The sequence below is a fragment of the Dendropsophus ebraccatus genome, chromosome 9, assembly GCF_027789765.1.
Source record: "Dendropsophus ebraccatus isolate aDenEbr1 chromosome 9, aDenEbr1.pat, whole genome shotgun sequence".
Taxonomy (NCBI): domain Eukaryota; kingdom Metazoa; phylum Chordata; class Amphibia; order Anura; family Hylidae; genus Dendropsophus; species Dendropsophus ebraccatus.
The window spans coordinates 16,564,094-16,585,875 of NC_091462.1; the positions used below are offsets into that span (position 1 = coordinate 16,564,094).

General features: G+C 40.6%; 1 protein-coding gene across 1 annotated transcript in view; it reads right to left on the bottom strand.

Moving 5' to 3' along the window:
• The window catches only part of LRP1B (LDL receptor related protein 1B), a 631,601-nt gene that overhangs the window by 286,344 nt on the left and 323,475 nt on the right, over positions 1-21,782 (bottom strand). Inside the window, exons 31-33 of the mRNA XM_069982660.1 lie at positions 17,023-17,163; positions 7,779-7,904; positions 7,517-7,648 (exon numbers count right to left, since the gene is read on the bottom strand). Of these exons, the coding sequence (XP_069838761.1) occupies positions 7,517-7,648; positions 7,779-7,904; positions 17,023-17,163 (399 nt within the window). The remainder of the gene's footprint in view (positions 1-7,516; positions 7,649-7,778; positions 7,905-17,022; positions 17,164-21,782) is intronic.

Here is a 21,782-nt window from a genome sequence, read left to right on the forward strand (position 1 = left end):
ATAAAAAAATACAATATGTTACTGCAATACGCATTACACTTTCAGCGGTATGCCATGTATTGTATTTTTTTTACTTTAACTGAGTGGGGAACACCCAGTAAATGCTTGAGTCTTCCATTAATTTCAGTGGGGTTCATGAGTAACGAACACGAGCATTTTAGTGCTCTTTCAACACTAGTGGGGTGTTTGTGACATCAATAAACTCACCGCTCCCTTCTCTTCCATGCCTTGACTGGTGTCCTCCTGTGCACCTCATAGTTACGATTTATTGATCACTAGGGGCTGCAGAGGAAAACTCTTCAGCAATCCTTAAATTTTCACTCAAGGCTGCACAGGAAGAGGCGAGGGCACAAACAGTATAGGATAGAATATAGTATAGAAAAGTATATTTTTAACGAATCTGAAACACAAAAAAAGTTTTTTAACTTTTTTTTAAACAGGGAACAAATCCAATTTGTTCCTAATTTGCTCATGACTAGTTGGGAAACAAAAAGGTATAAAATATAATTTAGCATGGGCCTAAATTTATATATTCTTAAAGGGGTTGTCTGGTCATTCATATTTTTATACACAGTATGTCTGGGGTTGCAGAGAAAATAATAAACATTATATTCTCACATAGCATGTTTCCTCTGGGATCCTCCTGTCACGTCTTCGGGTTTCCAACTAAACGTTCAGGCTGCTACTTCCAAGACGGACTTGTCTCGACACTGACAGTCCGCTCAGCCAACCACTGACTGGAGCAGGGCAGCACTATGGTCAATGAATAGCTGAGCAAGCTGTTACTTCCGACTAACAGAAGTAGCAACCATAGCAATTAGCAGGGAACCCAAAGATATGACAGGACGACTTCTGAGGGCGCGTCGTAAGTAAGAAGAGGCTGATTATCATTTTCTCTCCAACCCCTGCCATATATCAAAAAAATTATGTCTGGAGTACCCCTTTAAATCCATAGTCTTTCCAGTAATTGGCTTTTCCCATCGGCAGCGAGGTGTGGAATATTGGGGCCAAAAACTCTGAGAACCTGGTGTGATATTTGACCGCTTAGAAAAGCAGTTGAATATTCTCAATGGTAAGTCATCCCTCGTGTGTCTTTTAAGCTCTAACAATATTTTTCTGACAATTCGGCAAAGTATTGCAAGGGCTTCATAAAAATGGTGGTCAATCCCATTGAACCGGCATAAACACAATAATACATCTGTTTCGTATTACTGGTTTGAAAGCCAGAGGATGACAATGATAAGGACGCGACTGAAAGTGAATGTGCACGTGTTCTGAATGGAGGAGGGTAAACCTAAAGACCCCATCGCTGACAGGGAGGCACGTGCACCTCATGACTCAGTGAAGATGCTGGATTATTTTACTGCAATTTTTGGCTCCTTCCTATGTATATGACAGGTGCAAATCAAATAAAAAAAATTATGAATTTCTAAGAATTCGTTCAATGTCTTTGCTTATTTTTAACCTAAACAAAGAATTTCTGCATCGCAAACAGAACACGCAGTATACTGTATGACGGCAGAGAGCGGAGGGTCATTTACTCTTGTTTCATGATTCAGGATCCTCTCAGCCAGGATAACATGCTCTTATGTCAACGATCATACTTCACCAATATGTCACTGAGCCTCCATGTACCAGCTGATCTTTAGAGCAGAGATGAAGAACACAACATGTCTTCATTTCAAATGTATTTTCCCTGCCAGGATTCTAAGTTCATGCCTCAGGATTAAAGGGACCAGTATGACAGTGAATATGCCGAGCATGTACGAGGTAAAATGCCAAGTTCATTAGCTGATAGGGCAAAAATGGCCCCAGGAAACCCTGCAGAGAAATGCTGTTAGGTAATGTAATTGATTGTTTAGTTTACAAAATCTATTTCTATAATCCCTTTAAGGAGGCACTGATTCAGGAACAATAACTATTAGTTAAAATGGAAAATGGACCCAGAACAAGTATGAATTTTATAGACAGCCCATTGATTCATATAGTAACAGGGTAATACTTAGTATTACCCATGGTGAAGATACAATGGAATTCAACCCTTGCTGCTAGGTTCATCAACCAGTACAGTAGGCAGAGAAATAGCAAGAACAATAGAGAACAATCATTTGGGTGTAATTTCCACATGATGGTTAGCCAAAATGGCCGAAAACACCATATCCAGCCACCATCATCTATGTACATGGCCAGCCTATGGTCATTTTTATACACTACTGTTTAGTAGAGATAATCGAACAGCACTGATGTTCGGGTTTGTACGACCTCGAACCATCGGTTTTGACTCCTGCATTCTTCCTATTCCATGGGGAAGGTGGAGACAGCCTGAGTCCCGCCTAGAAAACAGGAGGACAACCTATGGCCCAGGCTGTATTTCTGTTTTCCAAGCGGGACTTGGGCTGTCTCCACCTTCCCCACGGAACGGGAAGACTGCGGGAGTCAAATACTGATGGTTCGAGTTCGTACGAACCTGAACATCAGCACTGTTCGATCATCTCTACTGTTCAGGAAACCTTTTTGCATTTTTAAGGTAGCAAGAATATTTTACAGGGATGTTTTGGTTGCCAAAATCACATGAAGTCCAGGATGGCTTAAAGGGATAGAGGTATGGAGATCTCTGTTGCAGCCTAGTTCCTTTGAGGTGAAGTAAGCCAAGTTATAATACCTCACATAACAGCAAGGACAGGACACTGTTTTTTTTTTTGTTTTGTTTTGTTTTTTTAAATTAAGCAGCTATGGTTTTTCTAATCCCGGTTAACCCCTTTGAAGCCTCTATCATCTTATATAAAGAAAACAGTGTATAGCTATATCATAGGAAATTATTGTCTCAATGGTTATTTTTCCACAGATGGGGCGTTCGTGTTATATTCCACCATCGACCTCTATCTATTCTGTTAGCTATGCTCACCACATCACTTAGCAAAACGTGAACATTTCCTGGCAATTTTCTTAAAGATGTTCCAGGAGATAATGGCATCATTTTAGGCTTTTATTCAGACTGTAGTTTGAGAATTCAGATGAATGTGCTTTACAATTCTCTAAACCGACAAGACACCCGCAACCTGTCCAAATGGTGACTCGACGGGAAAGAAGTTTAGAAACAAGTAAGCTTTACTTCTATAAGTATGCTGGGATATATATAGTCAGGTAATGATGCAGAGAACTGACACACACCTACCCATCTCTGCCAATTGCATAAATTTTAGCTTGCAGGAAAACATACGGTAGACTACAGTATCTTCCTAAATGTGGGTGTACTTTCTCGCATTGAGCATTGATTTTGAATAATTAAAATAAAGTCTTCATCAACATGTCAGGATAGACATTAACAATGCACAAATTCTGTTCCACACACAAATGTTTCCTTTCTAATAAAGCTAAATTGATCCAAAGCTCTGTGCCGATCAATTTCAAGATGAATTGTTCAAGTGGACACAGCTTAGCTTTTCGGTATTGGATCTCTAAATTTTCTTAATAAATTCACAGTCATAGAGATACATGATAACATTCTTTCTGTCTGCAGTAAGATTACTGACGGCAAGTGGTTTTAACCCCACCTGGCAAGTGATTTGGAGTCACTGTAGTGCATTAGATTTAACCTGGGGTTAAATTTAGTAGTGGGTCTAAAGGTGGCCTTCACACGTAGTATGAGACCAGTCGGGTCACGGAACGGCCGGTCTCAGAAAAGATCATCCTTGCAGGACCGGCCGGATGATCTCTAGCGCAGCTGAGTTCTGATGCGGACGCATCCATCAGAACTCCCCACTGCACACTATGGAGTGTGTGGCAAGAGCCGCTCACTCCATTGTGTGCACTGACAAGGTTTTGTGTGGCCGCTGTTCAATGAAGAGCGGCCGCAGAAAACTGACATGTCAGTTTTTTACGGCGCCGCTAGGAATCCTGTCCGGAGTGTATACCCTGTGTATGCACTCCAGCCGTGATTCCCTCGGCCTGCAGCTTAATGTAGGTTCTGTACCAATCACGGCGGTTGCAACAACGGCCGTGATTAGTATGGAACTTACGTTGTGTGAACATGGTCTCAATAACAACCGAATGAACAATTGTTTGTCTATCAGTTATCTCTCCCGCCTGCCGCCTGTCCAAGTATTCCTGTCTTCTCCTTGGGAAGGGGTAAGCTGCAGCAGGAGGCTCTGACTGCAGCTTATCTCTCCCAGAAAAAAAGGGGCGAGTCAGTGATTTTCCTATCACCACCAAAATAATCTGTCAGTGGTCATTCGGGAGAGCTCTCCTGCAAAAAAAAATCAATAAATACAGGGAAAACATTTTAAAGAATGTGGAGTGAGCTTTCAGACCTGTTAACATTTGGTGTTGGTTGGTGGCCATTGCTTCTGCTTGCTGTGTCAGTGGGGTGGTGAGGTCCTGGCTCTGGGGGCTTGGTCCTGCGACATAGGGGTTACTGGACGGCTGGGCTGCCCCCCCACCCCTTGTACATAATAAAGGATGTATACCTAGTGAAGCCCCTGCCCGCTGCCATCCTAGTGCAATGTCCTGACCTGGCTTAGGGATGCCTCTCTCAGCCCATCACTGACTGGGGCGGTACACTGCTGCAGTCACTGATTGTCTGTGCGGGTACTTTTCCCCTTGGTTGTGATGTACCAAGCAGCAGGGAGAAAATCATATCTAGCGGTGTCCCGGGAGCCTGTTGACTCAGCGCTTCAGAGGCGTGGGGACCAGGAGGTATACATACTTTATAATTTTCCTCCCTGCATGCACTGTATTTTTTGTTTTCTCCTTTAAAGGATTTTTTGTTTTCAACCTTTAACACATGGATCTGGACTGATCTGCAGGGAACCCCAAGATCATTACCCTAAGTGTAGTCTCTGTTATCAACAAATAATGTATCCATCCAACAAAAGGCAAACACAATGAAGCTGGCCGAGTTCAGTTGACAGTAGAAGTGCTGAGGTCAGGTCAGGCAGAGTTCAGTCAATACAGCAGATGGATGCGAGGTCAGGTCAGGCAGAGTATATTTACTATGCAGTGTAGTAAGGAGGTCAGAACAGTCAGCAGATGATTAGAAAATCAGTGGAACTATAGAATACTTTTGCACAAACAGGCACCTGGGAACATTATTGCTCAAGCAGAGAGTAATGGGAACTCAGATAACGTGGCAAAAGGTTAATCACTAGAAATGAGCGAACCGGGTTCGGGTTCGAGTCCATCCGAACCCGATCGTTCGGCATTTGATTAGCTGGGGCTGCTGAACTTGGATAAAGCTCTAAGGTTGTCTGGAAAACATGGATACAGCCAATGACTATATCCATGATTTCCACATAGCCTTAGGGCTTTATCCAAGTTCACCGCTAATCAAATGCAGAAAGTTCGGGTTTGAATGGACTCGAACCCGAAACCAGTTCGCTCATCTCTATTAATCACTTAGTTCTATAGTAACTGTTTAATTAATATTTGTTAATACACAGATGCTACCAATCTTCAACCTGCAGCCAGTCACTACCGATTATGGCTGATTCAGAAAAATTGACCGGAAACTAATTTTTGAAGATTTGATTATTTCTCATTGTTATTTCCCCTGGGGTCTAATGTAGGATGTGACAATCTCTATACAGCACTTCAGTATATGCTGGTGCTATATAAGCAAGAGGAAATAACAGGATAACTTTTTTCTGAATTATCTGTATCAACAGGACAAATAAGTATAAACTTTTTTCCCCCCAGTAATCCTCTCTCTTTGAAGTCTCAAAAAGTCTTATATACCATAAAAATATCCTTAAAAGTATAAAACTAGCAGATGGAATAAAGATCTCTAAAAACATCTGAGCCCTGTCACAATCCAGTCCTTTCAGACACCTATTAGTCCTCCAGTTGTCATCCTAACACTTCCATTTGCTACTTTAGGCTTAATAAAAAAAAATTTCCGTAATTCATTCTAGACATCTAAAAAAGCTATTACACACTCTGCATGGTACCATGTACATCCACATGAAGGGAGAGGGATGAGGGAGCCTTAAATATGTATTTTAGGGCACAAAATAGACCCTAGGAATCCAATTTACAATGGTAAAGAGTCTTTGATGTAGCAGTAAGGTCTGGCTATCTAGGCCCATGGACAGATAGAATATGTTTATTTAAACAGAAAACTTTCTGATGTTGATCCAACTATTCGACTTCATGATGAGACAAACTTCTTAAGAAGTAAATCTCTACTTATATCAAAGACGACTTGCAAACAATCTGAGGGATAATAAATATTTTTGGTGGAAATCATTAGTGGATAGAAAAAGGCTTCTACAGTAAAAATAACTAACTATATAACCAGACTTTTCACTTTACAAATGGAGCAGATTTTCCAAAACTGGCCAATAAACTTAAACTAGACAGTCTAAAATTGCACTAGATGCATCACTATCACAGTGGCTCGCTCTATATAATGAATTTGATAAATCCTTAGGTCTGTTTGTTATGTGAATTTAGCCCATCTTTTAATTGGCTTACTATACAACAGCAATTTTATTTTCCAATTTTGCCAAAATTTTGGTGTAGCATTTTAAAGTCATAGAGAAAATAAGGTTGGAAAAATACAAGAGTCCTTAAGTAGTGACAAGCAAACTTCAGAGAAGTGTCTGGGTTTGGTCAGCGCCTGGAGGAGTTGGATGCTGCCCTAGGGAAAACAAGGATACAGCCATAGAACATAAGCTGTATCCATGTTTTCCTGACAGCTCTAGGGTGGTATCCAAATTCTCCGATCACTGGGAGTGACTGAAATGAGACTATTCACTACTGATTAGATTCAACCAATAACTCTACTGTGTTGATCCAGAGGCAGTGGCAGTGGCTGAATAACTCCCTGGATCAACTCCCAACCTCCAGAAATTGATTCTCTTTTAATGAATCAAGAGGGTCCTAGAGGCCTTCGCTAAAAAAATACAACTCACGCTTCTTTAAACTAAACCTCTTCTTATTAAATCGCTCCCCTGTGTCAAGGGTGCCACAAAATGTTGTCTAAAACACATAATAAATATACATATGAGCAAATCCTTTCTACTAGCTTAACCACTCTACACAAGCCCTTAAAGAAAATCTCTCATGCTACCTGAAGCTCAGATATTTTTCACTGGCATCCCCTGGTGGCTTATGCCTGCTTTTAGCCTTGGTTGAGAGATCCTATACCCAATCAAGTAGGGATCTAATAATAAATGCTGATGTGGTAGGAGAAGCCATCGGAGAAAGTTCCGATGACTTGTGATTCAAGCAGCATGTATGGTTCCATTTAAAAAATATATCACTCTTCCATACATTCCCTTATTGTGCATGAAACTCTATACCAATGTAAATCAAAATAAGTTACTAAACTATCCTTTTACGAGAATGGTATAGGGACACCATCTTTCGCTGGGTATTTTTCTAGCTGGAGTTATAATACAGAGACTAAAATGTGGCTGTATTACCACCACATGAAGTTGCCAATTGCTATAAATATCAATGGCTGCCCAAAAGATCTAGGTAAAAGCTTTAAGGGGTGTAACATATTTGGACCTACCTGCATGAAAATCTATGCCCACAGCAAAAGAGGTTCCAGAGATGGGCATCAGCGCATCCATTCTGTCACTTGGATCGAGAGGAATGCCTCTAACTCCTTCATGTACAGAGTACATGAGAAAGGACTCTATACCTGCACAAAAACAGCAAAAACAATGATCAAAACAAAAAGCAGCAAATGCCTTTATGCCTTTTGTACTGTATATTATGGAATACACCAACTAAAAAAACACTGAATAAGGTAAGTGATTGACAATGGTTACCCTGGCAGGACATGCGATTCTTTCGAAGGTTGTAGCCAACTGTGCACATGCATGTCCGTGTTGTTTCAGATGTTGGTAAACAAAGTTGGGAACATCCGCCATTGCTGATCTGGCAGGGATTACTACCTAAAAAAGGGATGGAAAAAAATTAGGTCACATTCATGGAATCAATCATGGCCAAACCTGTTATTCAAAAAGTAATTTCAGATTTCTCTTGACTTTGGCATCATGGCTCCATACAGGGAAGCACTATGGAGGCAGCCTTACTCTTTGAGGCTGTTTTTCTACAGCTAGAATGGGACCTTTAATCAACATGGAGGGAATTATAAACAGTTGCCAATTTTGGCACAAATTATTCAGGCCTTTGCTAAAAAGTTGAAGATTAATTTTTCTTTTCAGCACAACAACTTAAAGAAAACAACTACATAAATACAAGAATGGCTTCCCCAAAAGATGATCAAAGTTTTCAAATGGCCCACTTAAATGTAACAAAATATTTGTAGGTTAACCTTAAAGGGAACCTGTCACCCCCCGTGCCGGGGCAGGGCCCAGCGGACCACCGGTGGAGACCCTTATACTTATCCCGTGAACGAAGTCCCGCTCCTGGATCCGCTCCCGTTGCCAAGATATCGCCGTCAGAAGCCCAGCGTGTGCTAATCAGAGATGAGTCCGACGCTCATAGAGAATGATGGCTCTACTCATTCTTTATGAGTGTCAGACTCATCACTGATGAGCGCGCGCTGGGCTTCCGATGGCGATATCTCACCAACGGAAGTGGGTCCAGGAGCGGGACTTCGTGCACAGGATAAGTATAAGGGTCTCCATTGGGGGGGCGGGCTCTGCTCCAGCATGGGGGGGGTGACAGTTCATCTTTAAAAAAAAAGCCCTGTATACAGTGGATGCCAACTCAATCTAACAGATTAGGAGCGCTTTTTCAAGGTAGAGAGATTGCCAATAGAGATGAGTGAACCTCAAGCATGCTTGGGTTCTTCCTAACCTGAATGCTTTGCATTTGATCACTGGTGGCTGAAGAAGTTGGATGCAGCCCTAAGGTAAGGAAAACATGGATATAGCCCAGGGCCTATGGCTGTATCCATGTTTTCCAGGCAGCTTTAGGGCTGCACCCAACTTCTTTAGCCATCGGTAATCAAATGCAGAGTGTTTGGGTTCAGAAAATCCAAGTGTGCTTAATGTTCACTCATTTCTAATTTCCATATCTAGATGTGCAATACTGATTCTATCATGAATTCTATCATACATTAAAAAAGTATTAGGGTGTGACGATGTGTGCAACCACATTAAGGCTGGGTTCACACTACGTTTTTCCCATACTTTTTTATCCCCATCCATTTTGCAAAAACCGGATGAAAAAAAGGATGGAAATTGATGCATTTGTATGCATCCCTTTTGATCTGGTGTTCTATTGACTTTCATTGTCCATTTTTTTAACGTATAGAAAAACGTAGCTGACCTTATTTTGTGTACGTTAAAAAAAAACAGATGCGTTTTGATTCTTTTTTCTTTTATGATGGAAGTCAATGGAAAAATGGATCAAAACGGATGCAAACAAATGCATTTTTATTAGTTTTTGCAAAAGCGGATTAAAAAAAAAAAAAAAAAAAAACGGATTGCAAAAGCGTAGTGTGAACCCAGCCTAATAGCCTTCGTTATTTTTCCACCCTAAAAGATTTCAATTTGTCTTTTAATTGAATTCAACAGAATATAAGGGACATTAGAGGTCGAAAAAGTTCTCAAATTATTCTTCTTGGCTTTTTTTTTTTTTACTCAACAAAAAAACTTGCATTTTATCAGGGTTGAGTAGACTTTTTATATCCACTCTCTATCTCTTATCTATCCATCTACCTGTCTGTCTAAAGTATCTGTCTACCTTCTATCTGCATAAAGGAACAACACAGACATCCATTGATTTCAGGGTAAGGTGCTCTGAGTTTTGTTATTGTCTGTGGATGGGTGTTTGACATAAAGATCAATGAACATCTATTTTCCCGATGCTTTTCTCCAGCTGTATATCATTTGTATGACGGCCTGCAAAAATGTTTGTTTGGAAGAACCAAGACTGCAAAAGGGCACTTGTCCTCACTACGAGAAGCTATATATTATTAACAGACTGGTAGAAAGTTTCACTGGGGAATCGAAGAGGAGCCGGTGGGACATGATGGCTTTCATATAGACACAGTGGGCTCATTTATACAGGGAAGAGTCATTCACCTAACAATCTGCTCTAGGAAAGTTTCTATAGTACAAAAACCATCCTTGATGTTAGTGGCCATTGGCTTTGATGTAAAATAGAGATGTACAGTATAAGAACATCCAGAGGAGAATGTGTCTCTGAGGAGGCCTAAAACGTATAGTCTAACATGACGACCACCTATAGAGTCATTGTCTGGAATATTCCGCTATTGTGATAAATCCTTATTGTCCCATTCTTATTGTTCAAGATAAGGTCAGATAGGTAGATCAGAGAGAACACATAGATACAGACTTCCCTAGCCTAGAACTAGTCTTATTACATGATGTGCATTATAGTATAGTAGAAGAGGCTTTTTATCGCGTTGTGGAATGAGACGCTAATAAAGCCAGATGAGAAATGGATAAGTTACAATGTTGTTTGTGATATCTAACAGAAAGAATTGTATTTTATTTATTTAAAGGGGTATTTCCATTACAACTAATGTATTTATTTGTCTAGGAACCCTGAAGTTAAATATTTTTGCAAATGCATTCATTCACTATTGCAAACTTGTCTACTCCTCCTGATATGCCCACATCTTTTTTTTTTTTTTTTTTAATCAACCACCTCTCTGCTCTAAAAGCAGTGGTCCTGCTGATAGCTTGATAGCTGGATGGAGTGCTAAGATACTAGAGGCGTTGCGGGAGACAGGGAGGTAAGTGTCCTTTATTATTTTTAAACAACCCACTCACAAGTATATATCAAAAATGACCCTTCCCCAAAGTACCCCTTTAATATATATTTAACCAATAACCCAATGTACATCTATGGTCTCCATTGTATATCTACGAGATCATTGTCTGCAGTGAGATAGAGTAAAGCCTGCATTACACGTAGCAATTATCATTTAAAGATTTGCTATAACAATCGATCGCCACTGAAAACTAGCAATTTTGTAGCAAACAATTTTGAGGTTATTACATTCACAGATTACTGTTATGAACAAACGTTTTTACATCGTTTAACGGTCACTAATCGTTCCTCTGGATGACCCACACAACATGTTTTATCGGTGAACGACTTATTACACGAACAGATATGCGAACGATCGTCGAACTACCAATGATAATTTTTCAAAATGTTCAAAAACAAAAAATGAACGATTTTTCATTCATTGTTTGATCATAAGGTATTGAATTTTTAAACGATAATCGCTGTATGTGATAGGGCCTTTAGATAGAGCCAGGTAGTAAAGTCTTAGCTGAATGCTTCTCCTTGCTTGATCTAATTATAGATTTGTCAGGACAGGGAGGTAGGGATAAGACACGACAGTGAGCTCTAGGCCTGAACCCACCCACTGTCCCTACCTACTTGCCTCAAACGGCCCTAGGAAGCCGCAGACAACAACAAAGGTGGTCCTTGCTCTGGTGTAAGTGTAACACAGAACAAGACAGACAAACAAAAGTTAACAAGTCAAAGTAAAAACCAAACAGCCAACGCAGTACAAAATCAGTAAACAATTGGATATAGTCAAAGTTCACGTGGGAGGTCGGATAACAGGTAAAAAGAACAGAAGAATTAGGTACAGGGATCTCAGGAATAGACATGGGGAGCTGGGATCAGGGTATTAACCTTAATAGAAAGCAATTAGAGACTGGATCAGCTTTCATTTAATGAGGATCAAGAGCCCGGTCCAGATCCCCATTGGACCGGCGCCACGATCCTCAAGGTTCCGGACAGGCCGAGGAAAAAGTCAATCAAAAGCCTTGCTCAGCTGCAGCAATCAAGTCTAGCAGAGCTCAGTGTAACTCCTGCATTGCCGTAAGCTGAGAAGCAAGCGGGTGTGTCACGCAAAGGCAAAAACAGGCCCAGTTCACACCAGGCTACTGCACGTTCCTGACAAGATTATAGAGGTTCATAGTACGGTTGGAAATAGACACTTCCATTAAGTTCAACCAAGGGAGAAGAGAACATGTGGATAACGGAAATGGGTGAATGCAGTGAGGTCTGGGAATAACGTTAATCAAGGGGTCTATACTTCTATATATTGTATGCATTACCATTATTGAGTTTGTCTGGGAATTTGTCTATGCCTTTTGTGAATCATATATATATATATATAATAATTTAACATACTTTTTTTGTATATTTATTATATTAAAGTGAGGAAACTGGTGGACCTAACAAAATAAATGATAATAATCAGGACTAATACTCTATGACCAGACACGTAGCAGCTTGCACCATATGGTAACCTTTGCGAGCTGATGTCTCTATATCATTACTGCTGTTATTTACACCATTTACCAATTAAATAAATTTCACTAGTATTCCATACAGTATTCATCACTGTCCGCAGCTGTCCAGATAAAGTAGTCTCTGAGCTGTCCACATAGCCATGGTCTCCTTGAATAACAAATTGTCTCCCAATCCTCCTGCGATTGGTGTCATATTGACTAATGAAGTGGCTAATTGTACTTGGGAATCCAGGAGAGGTAGCAATATAAGCACCTTAAACACCTCTAAACTGCACATTTTTCATCCTAATGGAGCTTTTAAGGTACCTGCAGTGATTCTGGTAATGGGGTTGTCTTTTATATTGATGATTTTGCCAATATATTCTTGAGCTACAGACAGCAATTTCATTCAATTTAAACTTACCTAACATCGTACTACAGACGTTAAGTAGTCTCCTATCATTAATTCGGAATATACAACTCACGGCATGGCCCGGGAAAGTTATTTTTTTTTCTATGTATGACCTTTTCCAAAGCTATGTTATCTGGATATGTAATATTAGAGTAATTCATAAGAACACCTTGTTGATGGTATTAGATGATTAGTTACAAATGTAGTGCAGCTTATTTTAAGTCAACATTGTCCTGGTGCAATGGTTGGACTACTTGCATGATTGAGAAAAACATTGTTTCCATCTTTGGTTGCTGTCAAGAAAACGTGTCCTTATTCAGTGCATAGAGCTATCTTTATAAAATTTTCCCACCCCCATTATGGCCTCATTGGGAGACTGTTTAGGCTGAATTAGACATCTCCGACCCCGACTCTGACAGGATAAGCAATTGCCAATCTCATTGGTCAACGTTCTCAGGGGTGTAACTAGAAATGGCTGTGCCCCATAGCAAACTTTTCATTGCTCCCCCCCCCCCCCAACTAACTACAAAGCTGTCAAGTGTAGTCATAACTGCATAACCGCAAGAGCTTGTCAGGAGTGCCTTTAGTTAAAGGAACATTTGCAGATCATGGGAGGCCTGCTCTGCCCCCTAGTGCTGCAAATGATGAAAGCTCAGGGGACCCAGTGTATAGCAGGATCAGGCATGGGGCCCCCTGATGTGGCAGGCCCCATAGCAGCTGCTATGGCTGCTACAGTGGTAGTTACGCCCCTGTTGTTAGGAATATCTTTGCAGCCCTTGCTTTAATCAGCCATCGGCCACACATCACCAATTGAAAGACATTGATCAGCCAACAGGTGAACAATTGCTCACTCCTTAGCTGATTATTCTATTAATTACACAGGACGATACCTGCCTGATTGGACAGATAACTGTTCAGTGTAATAGGGCCTTTAGAGGTGTCAATCATAGCTAAGGGGAGGGGCTAGAGAAGCTCTTAAGACAGAAAGTTCAGAGCCTGAAAAGAAAAGAGTTGACTTCTTGGGCACTTTCTGTGTTGGCAGCCACCATGTAGAGCTGGTGCCATGCTACCTCAGTCATGCTACTTGCACGAACCAAAAAAAAATAAAAATTGTTGAATTTCCGGTCAGCCAGCAAGGGAAATGTCCAGGAGGTGGGCTCTTTTTGGTGCATATATTGAGCTTCTCGCGCACCCATTCACCTTTATCAGAAGACCTCTAGAGCTCATAGATAAGAGAAATCCCTCCATACAGAGAGTTTAGGGCCTATAAAAAGGTACACCCTCCTACTGGGCATTTTTGCCATGATGGCGATTTTTGGATTGATACACTTTGACTACTGTATAGGGCTTCTGATGGCACTGGGGACAGTCATTTGTAAAGCTGGCTTCAGACTCACTGGTGATCTATGCTTGGTTAAGTAAATGGGCTCGGTATGATGGCCGCAATGCAGTCGTGTTTCCTCTTCATTTATTTGTATGGTATTACAAAAGATGAACTCATTTGCTTCAGATTCCGCAGACAAAGCCATTAGGAACAACATGGAATTAAGTGTTTGACCTCGCTTCCAGTATCTTAGAATGAGTCCCTATGGTGTTACCTGCATCCCTACCACAACATTACAATGCTCAAAACATAGCTGCTAAAATGCAATAGTATTACGGTAATCTGAAACTAACCTAAGCCTGCCCAGAATTCACCTGTGAGTAGCCAAGAAGCTCTCGTTTGTGAACTAAAATCTAGTGGGCAGCAACATTATGGATTGAAGAGGCGGCCACTGGAGACACGTCTGAAATGTGCCATATGATGAATACCTGTGTATGCTTCCAAATAACTGAGGCAAGAAAGCACAGCTGGACTTTCAGCTCAGATTCCTTATTACTTGACTGGAGAGTGTCTGCCGCCCGGACACACTCATGTGCAAAACTAATTGGCACAGAAGAAAAACTTGATCCACTTTGTCAGTGAGTCTGAGACCACAGGTGCACTGTACAGCTTCAATTGCCTTCTAAGGGGTTAAAACGCTCTATAATAGGAAAAGTGTCTACTGTCAAAACACCATCTGAGTTTTCATAGATTCTCCAATATCAACTTTGCACCAACACATTACTTTTGTATAGTGTAACTTTCTAAGTAAACAAAATGAATGTCATCTAAAAGGATTGCCAGAGCGTCATAAGCGAGCAAAGTCAATTAAAGGGGTATTCCGGGGGGGGGGGGGGGGGGGGGGGACATTTCCCCTATCCACAGGATTGGGGGAAAGTAGGAGATTGTGGGGGGTTCAACCTCTGTAACCCCCACCAAACTCTGTATCAGGCACCAGATTTTGTGTAATTAATAGAGCCTATGGGGGGGGGGTATATGACCCTCTGCTCCATTCATTCCTATGGAGTGATAAAAAGAGACGAGTACGCCAGAAGAACGCTGTACTCAGCTTTTTTCGCCGGCTCAACGGGAATCAATAGAGTTTTGGGTCAAGTGCCATACCCACAGCTCTATTCATAATACAGAAGCCGGGGGCCCGATACAGAGATCGGCAGGGGGGTACAGAGGTCAGACCCCCCGCAATCTCCAGGAAAAGTTTTTTTTTCCTGAAATACATAATTAAGTCAAGTTTTTTTTTTTTAATGTGAAGCTATACTTTGAAAAAACTTTTCAAATAAGACGTTTTAATTATAGATGTCCAAATATTTTGATTCTAATTATAACAAGCCACTACTCTTTTGTGGATTCCGTGACCCAATGCAAAATATGTAACAGGGCCCCCACCTACTAAGCACTCTTCTGAATATTGGTGTACTCATGACTCGAAGCCTTTGTACAATATCTGTCTTTGTACTATACCAGTGTTCTTCTACCTGTGCCCCTCCAGCTGTTGTAAAACTGTATCTCCTATCATGTCCAGACAACAGAAGGGGGATGGAGAACATTATGGATGGTATTGTGTTTTTGACTTATTGTGAATGGAGAATTAATCGACAAAATCAATTCACAATGAGGGTTCTGAAACCATTGAATACAATACAGATACAGCTTTCCTAAAGATCCCCATTCACCTTCAATACCTGACAGTCGGAAAATTGTTTGGCTGTCATTTATCTCTCCCATCCAGTGCCCATCCATACTATACACAGGAACATGGCACGGCCAAGCTTTCCTGTGTTCTTTATAGGAAGGGGTGACACAGCCAGAGACGTATTTATATGTGACCAGTGATTGTATCTTGTGGTTTCTGGAGGGTTTTGCCAGCACATTGCAATATTGTATTGGATTTGTGTCATAGGAAATTGGAGTCGTTCACTAAATTCAAGGGAAGGGAAGGGTGGGCACAATCTGTATAATGTAACATAAAATAAAACATAAGATAGAAAGGGATAGAGAGGGCTGCATCACTGAGATAAACCTGAATATAAGTTTTTATCCGTTAAACATCCAGACACGTCTGACAGAAGCCGCAATTTTGAGAAACTCAACCTCCTAGTTAGGAAATATATAACTCTTATGTAGGCTAAGAAGATTACGCTGCATCTCTGCTATAAGTGATCTATATATAAACTCCGGGTATATCTGACACTGTTAAACCTGTGTTTAAACTGGCATAGATTATGCAAACCACGGTAGATATTTGATCTTGGATGCTCGCACACTGATAATGGTCTTTAGGAGGTTGAAGACAAAAATTGACACTCTGCCAAGTCGGTTTTTCAAAGCTGCATCGTTCATTGATCTGTTTTGCTTTCTTGTGGTGCTTAAACTTGGAAAGGGAATAATGTAGGATATTTGTAGGCAATTATTCAAGAAAATAGTAAGACTGATAGGACGGAGAATAGGGGATTTTTTTATTTACTTATTTATTTATTTGTGGGGGGGGGGGCAGAGTAGATGCTAAGTTATCAATTCAACTTGTTTATTTCTATATTTAACCATGTTTAACCGTCTACTGCCTATTCTGACCTATATCTATACTATTTATGACCAAGCTCTTCCAGCCTTGACTTCTGTGCATTGACTGATAGATCTGTGATTCCTATCTGCCACATGAGGTCTACTTTCTACCTAAGCATCAGCCATTGCTGCAAACAACTCCAGATCTACCACTCTGCTGTTATGAAGCTCTTATATATTAAGCATTACTTTTTTTTTTTTTTTTTTTGCATTTCACTTTTTTTTTTTACAAGCCTAAAGGGGTTTTTTGAGGCAGTAGGGGTTCAGTGCACCTTTAATATTACTCACCTGATCCTGGTTTTTGTGTCAGGGAATGGTAGTTAAGAAAAACAAACAAAAAGAAGGAGGAAAATCAACTTGTCCATTGACCTGTCCTATATACAGGTAATGTAAACTCACCAGGGAACTACTGGGGAATGAGATGTCATATACTTTCTGTACAAAGGCAAATCAGAAATTACCTTGCTGGACATCCTTATCGTAGAGCTTCATGTGAACAACTCCTGCAGTCTTGTTCCTTACGATTGAAATGTTGCTGCCATCTTTCTTATTGCAAGTTCCAACTTTACCAAGGTTTTGGTCAGCCCACCAGAGTTTGTTATCTGCAAAATATAAAATAATAATAATAATAATAATAATAATAATAATAATAATAATAATAATAATAATAATAATAATAAAAATAATCTAATTTTCTTTAAGTATGTATAAAAAGTAAAAAAAAAAAAATCTAAAAATTACATTGCATTTATCTAAACAAAACATGTATGCAGCGTCCCCTGATGTTCATAATGAAAATTGTTAATTTGTTGGTTACATAAGTAAGGTGCAGAAGCAGGTAACATAAAGAGGAAAATGCACCATTAACAGGTCATTGTTAGAGATGAGCGAACCTGGAGCATGCTCAAGTCCATCTGAATCCAAATGTTCGGCATTTGATTAGCGGTGGCTGCTGAACTTGGATAAAGCCCTAAGGTTATGTGGAAATCATGGATATAGTCATTGGCTGTATCCATGTTTTCCAGACAACCTTAGAGCTTTATCCAAGTTCAGCAGCCCCAGCTAATCAAATATCAAACGTTCGGGTTCGGATCGACTCGAACCCGAACCCAGTTCGCTCATCTCCACTTATAACGCATATGGGCAGAGGTTGCTGTTATGGGACACCAACTATAAAGTTTACCTAAAGTGAACAATATTGATCTGAACTATTGTTAATGAAAGTAAGGGGACATTTTGAAGATTGCCATTTACGAATAAGTAGTGTGAAAATTATTTCAGCAATATTCAGGATTGGAAAAGTCGGATTGTACAAGGAATTGGTACCCCTACTTTCCTTTGGTCGTAGTCTCTCCCAAACTTTAGCAAAAAACTGTATATTCAGCCTAGAGAATATTACTGTAGATCTTTCTTTTTAGATTTTAGCCTCTGCAGGATGGTGTTTAATGCCTTATATCAATCATTTCCACCTGCAGAACATTTAAAACCACCACTTCCTGCTCTAATTTTCCTTCCCTAAATATTTAATGGAAATGACTGATGCTTATTTGAATACCACTAATGATGTGCAATAAATAAAGGTAAAATGAATATTCAGCCTCTCAGAGGTGATCATTTGCATAGTTAATCGTCAAGTCATCAGGAGAAGGGTTGATGTTACACAAATACAACTCAGATAAATCAGTATGTAATAAAAGTTATTGAAACTTCTCAGACCTTGAAATAAAATACAGTAAAATCTCTTCAGAAGGCCACCACGGCAGCAAACATCTCGAGAAAACCACCTCTCCAAAACATAACCTCTCTAGAAACCATTTTTCTAGAAAACACCTCCCCGGAATGATGTTTTTCCAGCTCTCTAGACTACCACCTATCCGGAAGGCCATCACTATATAAGACCACCTCTTCAGATGACCATGTCTCCAGAAGACTACCTAGTTTGTTAGACCTTGTCACAGCTGTAGCAGCAACCCATACCATGGATCGTCTCGTCTGCATCTCTAACCAAGCAGATACAGCGTCCTGATGTTGGGGTTCAATGCCGCTGGCATTCTGGCCACCATGCCTGCCCTCGCTCCTGTCTACATCCCCAGCAGTTCAGCTATATACACAGTCAGAGTCATGTCAGTCCAGGAGGCTCTGAAGCTACAGCTCACAGTGTCGGGATGCATACAGAGCACAGGAAAAGACCATAAGCATGGACAGGTAAAATATTAACTGTTTGGACAAGGGCTGCACGGACATCTCTAATAATGTCCGTGCAGCACTTACTTAACAATTATCGCTCCATGTAAAAGGCCCAGTAAATGACTCTAAGAGGAAGGGGAAGAACTGAGCTCCTTTGTGCCTGAAAGACTTTACTGAACTCTCCTTGCAGTGGTGCACAGACTCTATAGATGGGTTTGTGCCTGAACACTACTTGCTGTCAATTACAATCAACAGGGCACTGCACTTACAGTAGCTCAGCCCCTCTGCCTCTTCAGTATATGGACCAGAATAGGTCAAAATATCTGATATGTCACTTTACATGCCAAGTTTTAGGCTGTGATAGGTACGAGTTAGTTATGCATCATTTCTATCCATTTCATACATTTCTCTTGGGACAAGGGTTACGCAATCTTTAGTACAACACATCCAATAGATACATGGTTGGTACATGGTTATTTAGCTTTGAGCTTTTTACTTTGATATTCTAGCAAATATTGCATACTGTCACATACACCAATTCATATCAGAGCCCACAGAAGAAAAGTCTATTAGTAAACAAAGTTTCCTTTATTTCGACCACAAGAAAAGTGCATTTCATAGAAAATATCTGGTTTGGTCCCATGGAATCGATTTCCTGACATTTCTAGAAAATATTTCTGCATTGTCCCCGTTTTCCTGTTACAGTAAGTGTATTCTCTGGTTTCATTAGTTTGCAGGAAAGCTTTGCAGGTTGACACAGACAAATGTAAAATGCTACCTTTAGAGACAGCGAGTAAAGAGAGAGATGGCAGGTTAAATGAGATCATACTGACCAAGATGGATAAGAGATGGGAGATTGAACTCATAATAGGCCAATTATTCAGAAAGTTGGTCCAAATATCTATACTAGCAAATGACAATGGAATGGATGGGGCTTCAGGATGTAAAACTGTAGGGAATTTGAGCAACGAAAAATAAAATTATTGTAAAACATGCGGCAGACAATAGGAAAACTCTTTTTCGCAGGCTCTTGATTGAATCCCGTGTTGAGGCATTGAGTAGGACAAGAGGGAAATTGAGCAATATGAGATTAATTTTCACTTGTCAGAAAGGCTGCAGGAATTAGCTGTAAATAAATAAAATTATATTTTCTGAAATCTACAAAAAATTCCATGGTAACAGTATAGCTGCTGACATTACTGCTGATCCAGGTGTGGGCTTCTTAGGATCAGATACATTCTTATTGTATGTTAATTAATAGGTTGATGTATTCGGCTTCCAGGAATTCTCCAAGTAAACTGATACCTTAAATTCATTTCATTATGAATTATAATAATACAAGTGTTGCACATGAATAGAATGGCACAGGTGCGCACGGCGCAGGTCTATTACCGAGCAGCAGCTCAGGATGAAGCACTGGAGGTGGGCCGGCCTGCCCCCAGTGAGAGGAAGCCCTTGCCCCTCTATGACGCGGCTCCATTAAAATCAATGGAGCTGTGTCATGGAGGGTCAGGGTTTCCTCCCACTGGGGGCGGGCCAGCCGTCTCCAAAGCTTTAGCCCAAGCTTGTGCTCGGTAATAGACTGGTGCCATGTGTAGTAACCGGGTTGCAGTTCAATAAAAAAAAAACACGTCACCGCCGTACTTCCGCCGTTCCGGGGCCGTTCTATTCATGTGCGACACTTAAAGCAAATGTACCTGATGGCACATTCGCTTTAACTAACTGAGATCACAAACTTTGCAAAATGTTTGTTTCCTTACAGTGATTGGCTGACAAGGCTGTCACTCTGAGAAGAGGATGACAGCCCGCTCAATCAATCATTGAGTGTCTGATACAGGACAGCAGATCAGCAGACAATTGCACACAATAGACTTAGGGCCCTATTACACCAACAGATCTGACGACAGATTATCTGCCAAAGATTTGAAGCCAAACCCAGGAATGGATCTGAAAAGAGGAGAAATCCAGTCTTTTCTTTATGACCTGTTCCCTGTTTATAGTCTGTTCCTGGGTTTGGCTTCAAATCTTTGGCAGATAATCTGTTGTCAGATCTGTTGGTGTAATAGTACCCTTAGATATGTTGGCTCAACTATGCAGCATTATACATGATAAAAGCTCATCAGATCAGTAGTGCAGTGTTACACAGGATGCCCTTAGATACATGGGCTCAGCTGCACAATATCACACAGGACAGGATTAGATACGTAGGCTCAGCAGCACTGTATCCCACAGGAAGATCTTAGATACATGAGCTCAGCCACTCATGTCTTAGCAGTAACTCAGTTCTGTGTGTGTGGTCCGGCTCTTGTATAAACCGTGGCCTCCTGGGTATATGCACTTCTGATGACAGCAGTTACTTTTATTGGGCATAATGGCCAGTCAAGACATTATTGGCTACCCAGACATTATTGGCTACGGACTTACTGACTGAGACAGGACAGTGCAGTAGAAAGTGATTGGCTGAGTTGGCTGCCATGCTGGTCAGGATGCAGAGGCGGCTGGAATTATTGGGGGACACTGGGAGAACACCAACAGGTAAGTATTGATGAGTGAACTTGCTGAACCACACTAGACCAGCTAAACTTCTGCAGTTGTGCTCTTCTGCTCTTTTAGTGCAGTATGTTTAAGGTTCGGTTAAGACAAACCTGAACTTTTCTTCAAAGTTCAGCGAACCCTGCCAAATTGAACTTTTAAAAGTTCTCTCTTCTCTAATTATTATAATTAGCTTGTCAATTCATGCATCTGTTATTGTATCTGTAAGTAAAGTGCTGGGTTGCGGAATGCATCTCCGATCTTTATCCATATAATAGAAGCTCACTGCTGTGATACAAACAAAAATGTGGCCCAAAGTTTGAGGAAAATTAAATATTAGATGAGCCGGCCATGTATTATTTATAAGACCTCTAAAATTATAACAGAGAAACTGGAAGTAGATAAACTTGTGTAATAAAGCGGCAGTGGTGTGCATAGGAAAGCTTCTCTGTTTGACAATCTAGACTGATCGCACCTAGATATGTACAGAGGGATTAATTAT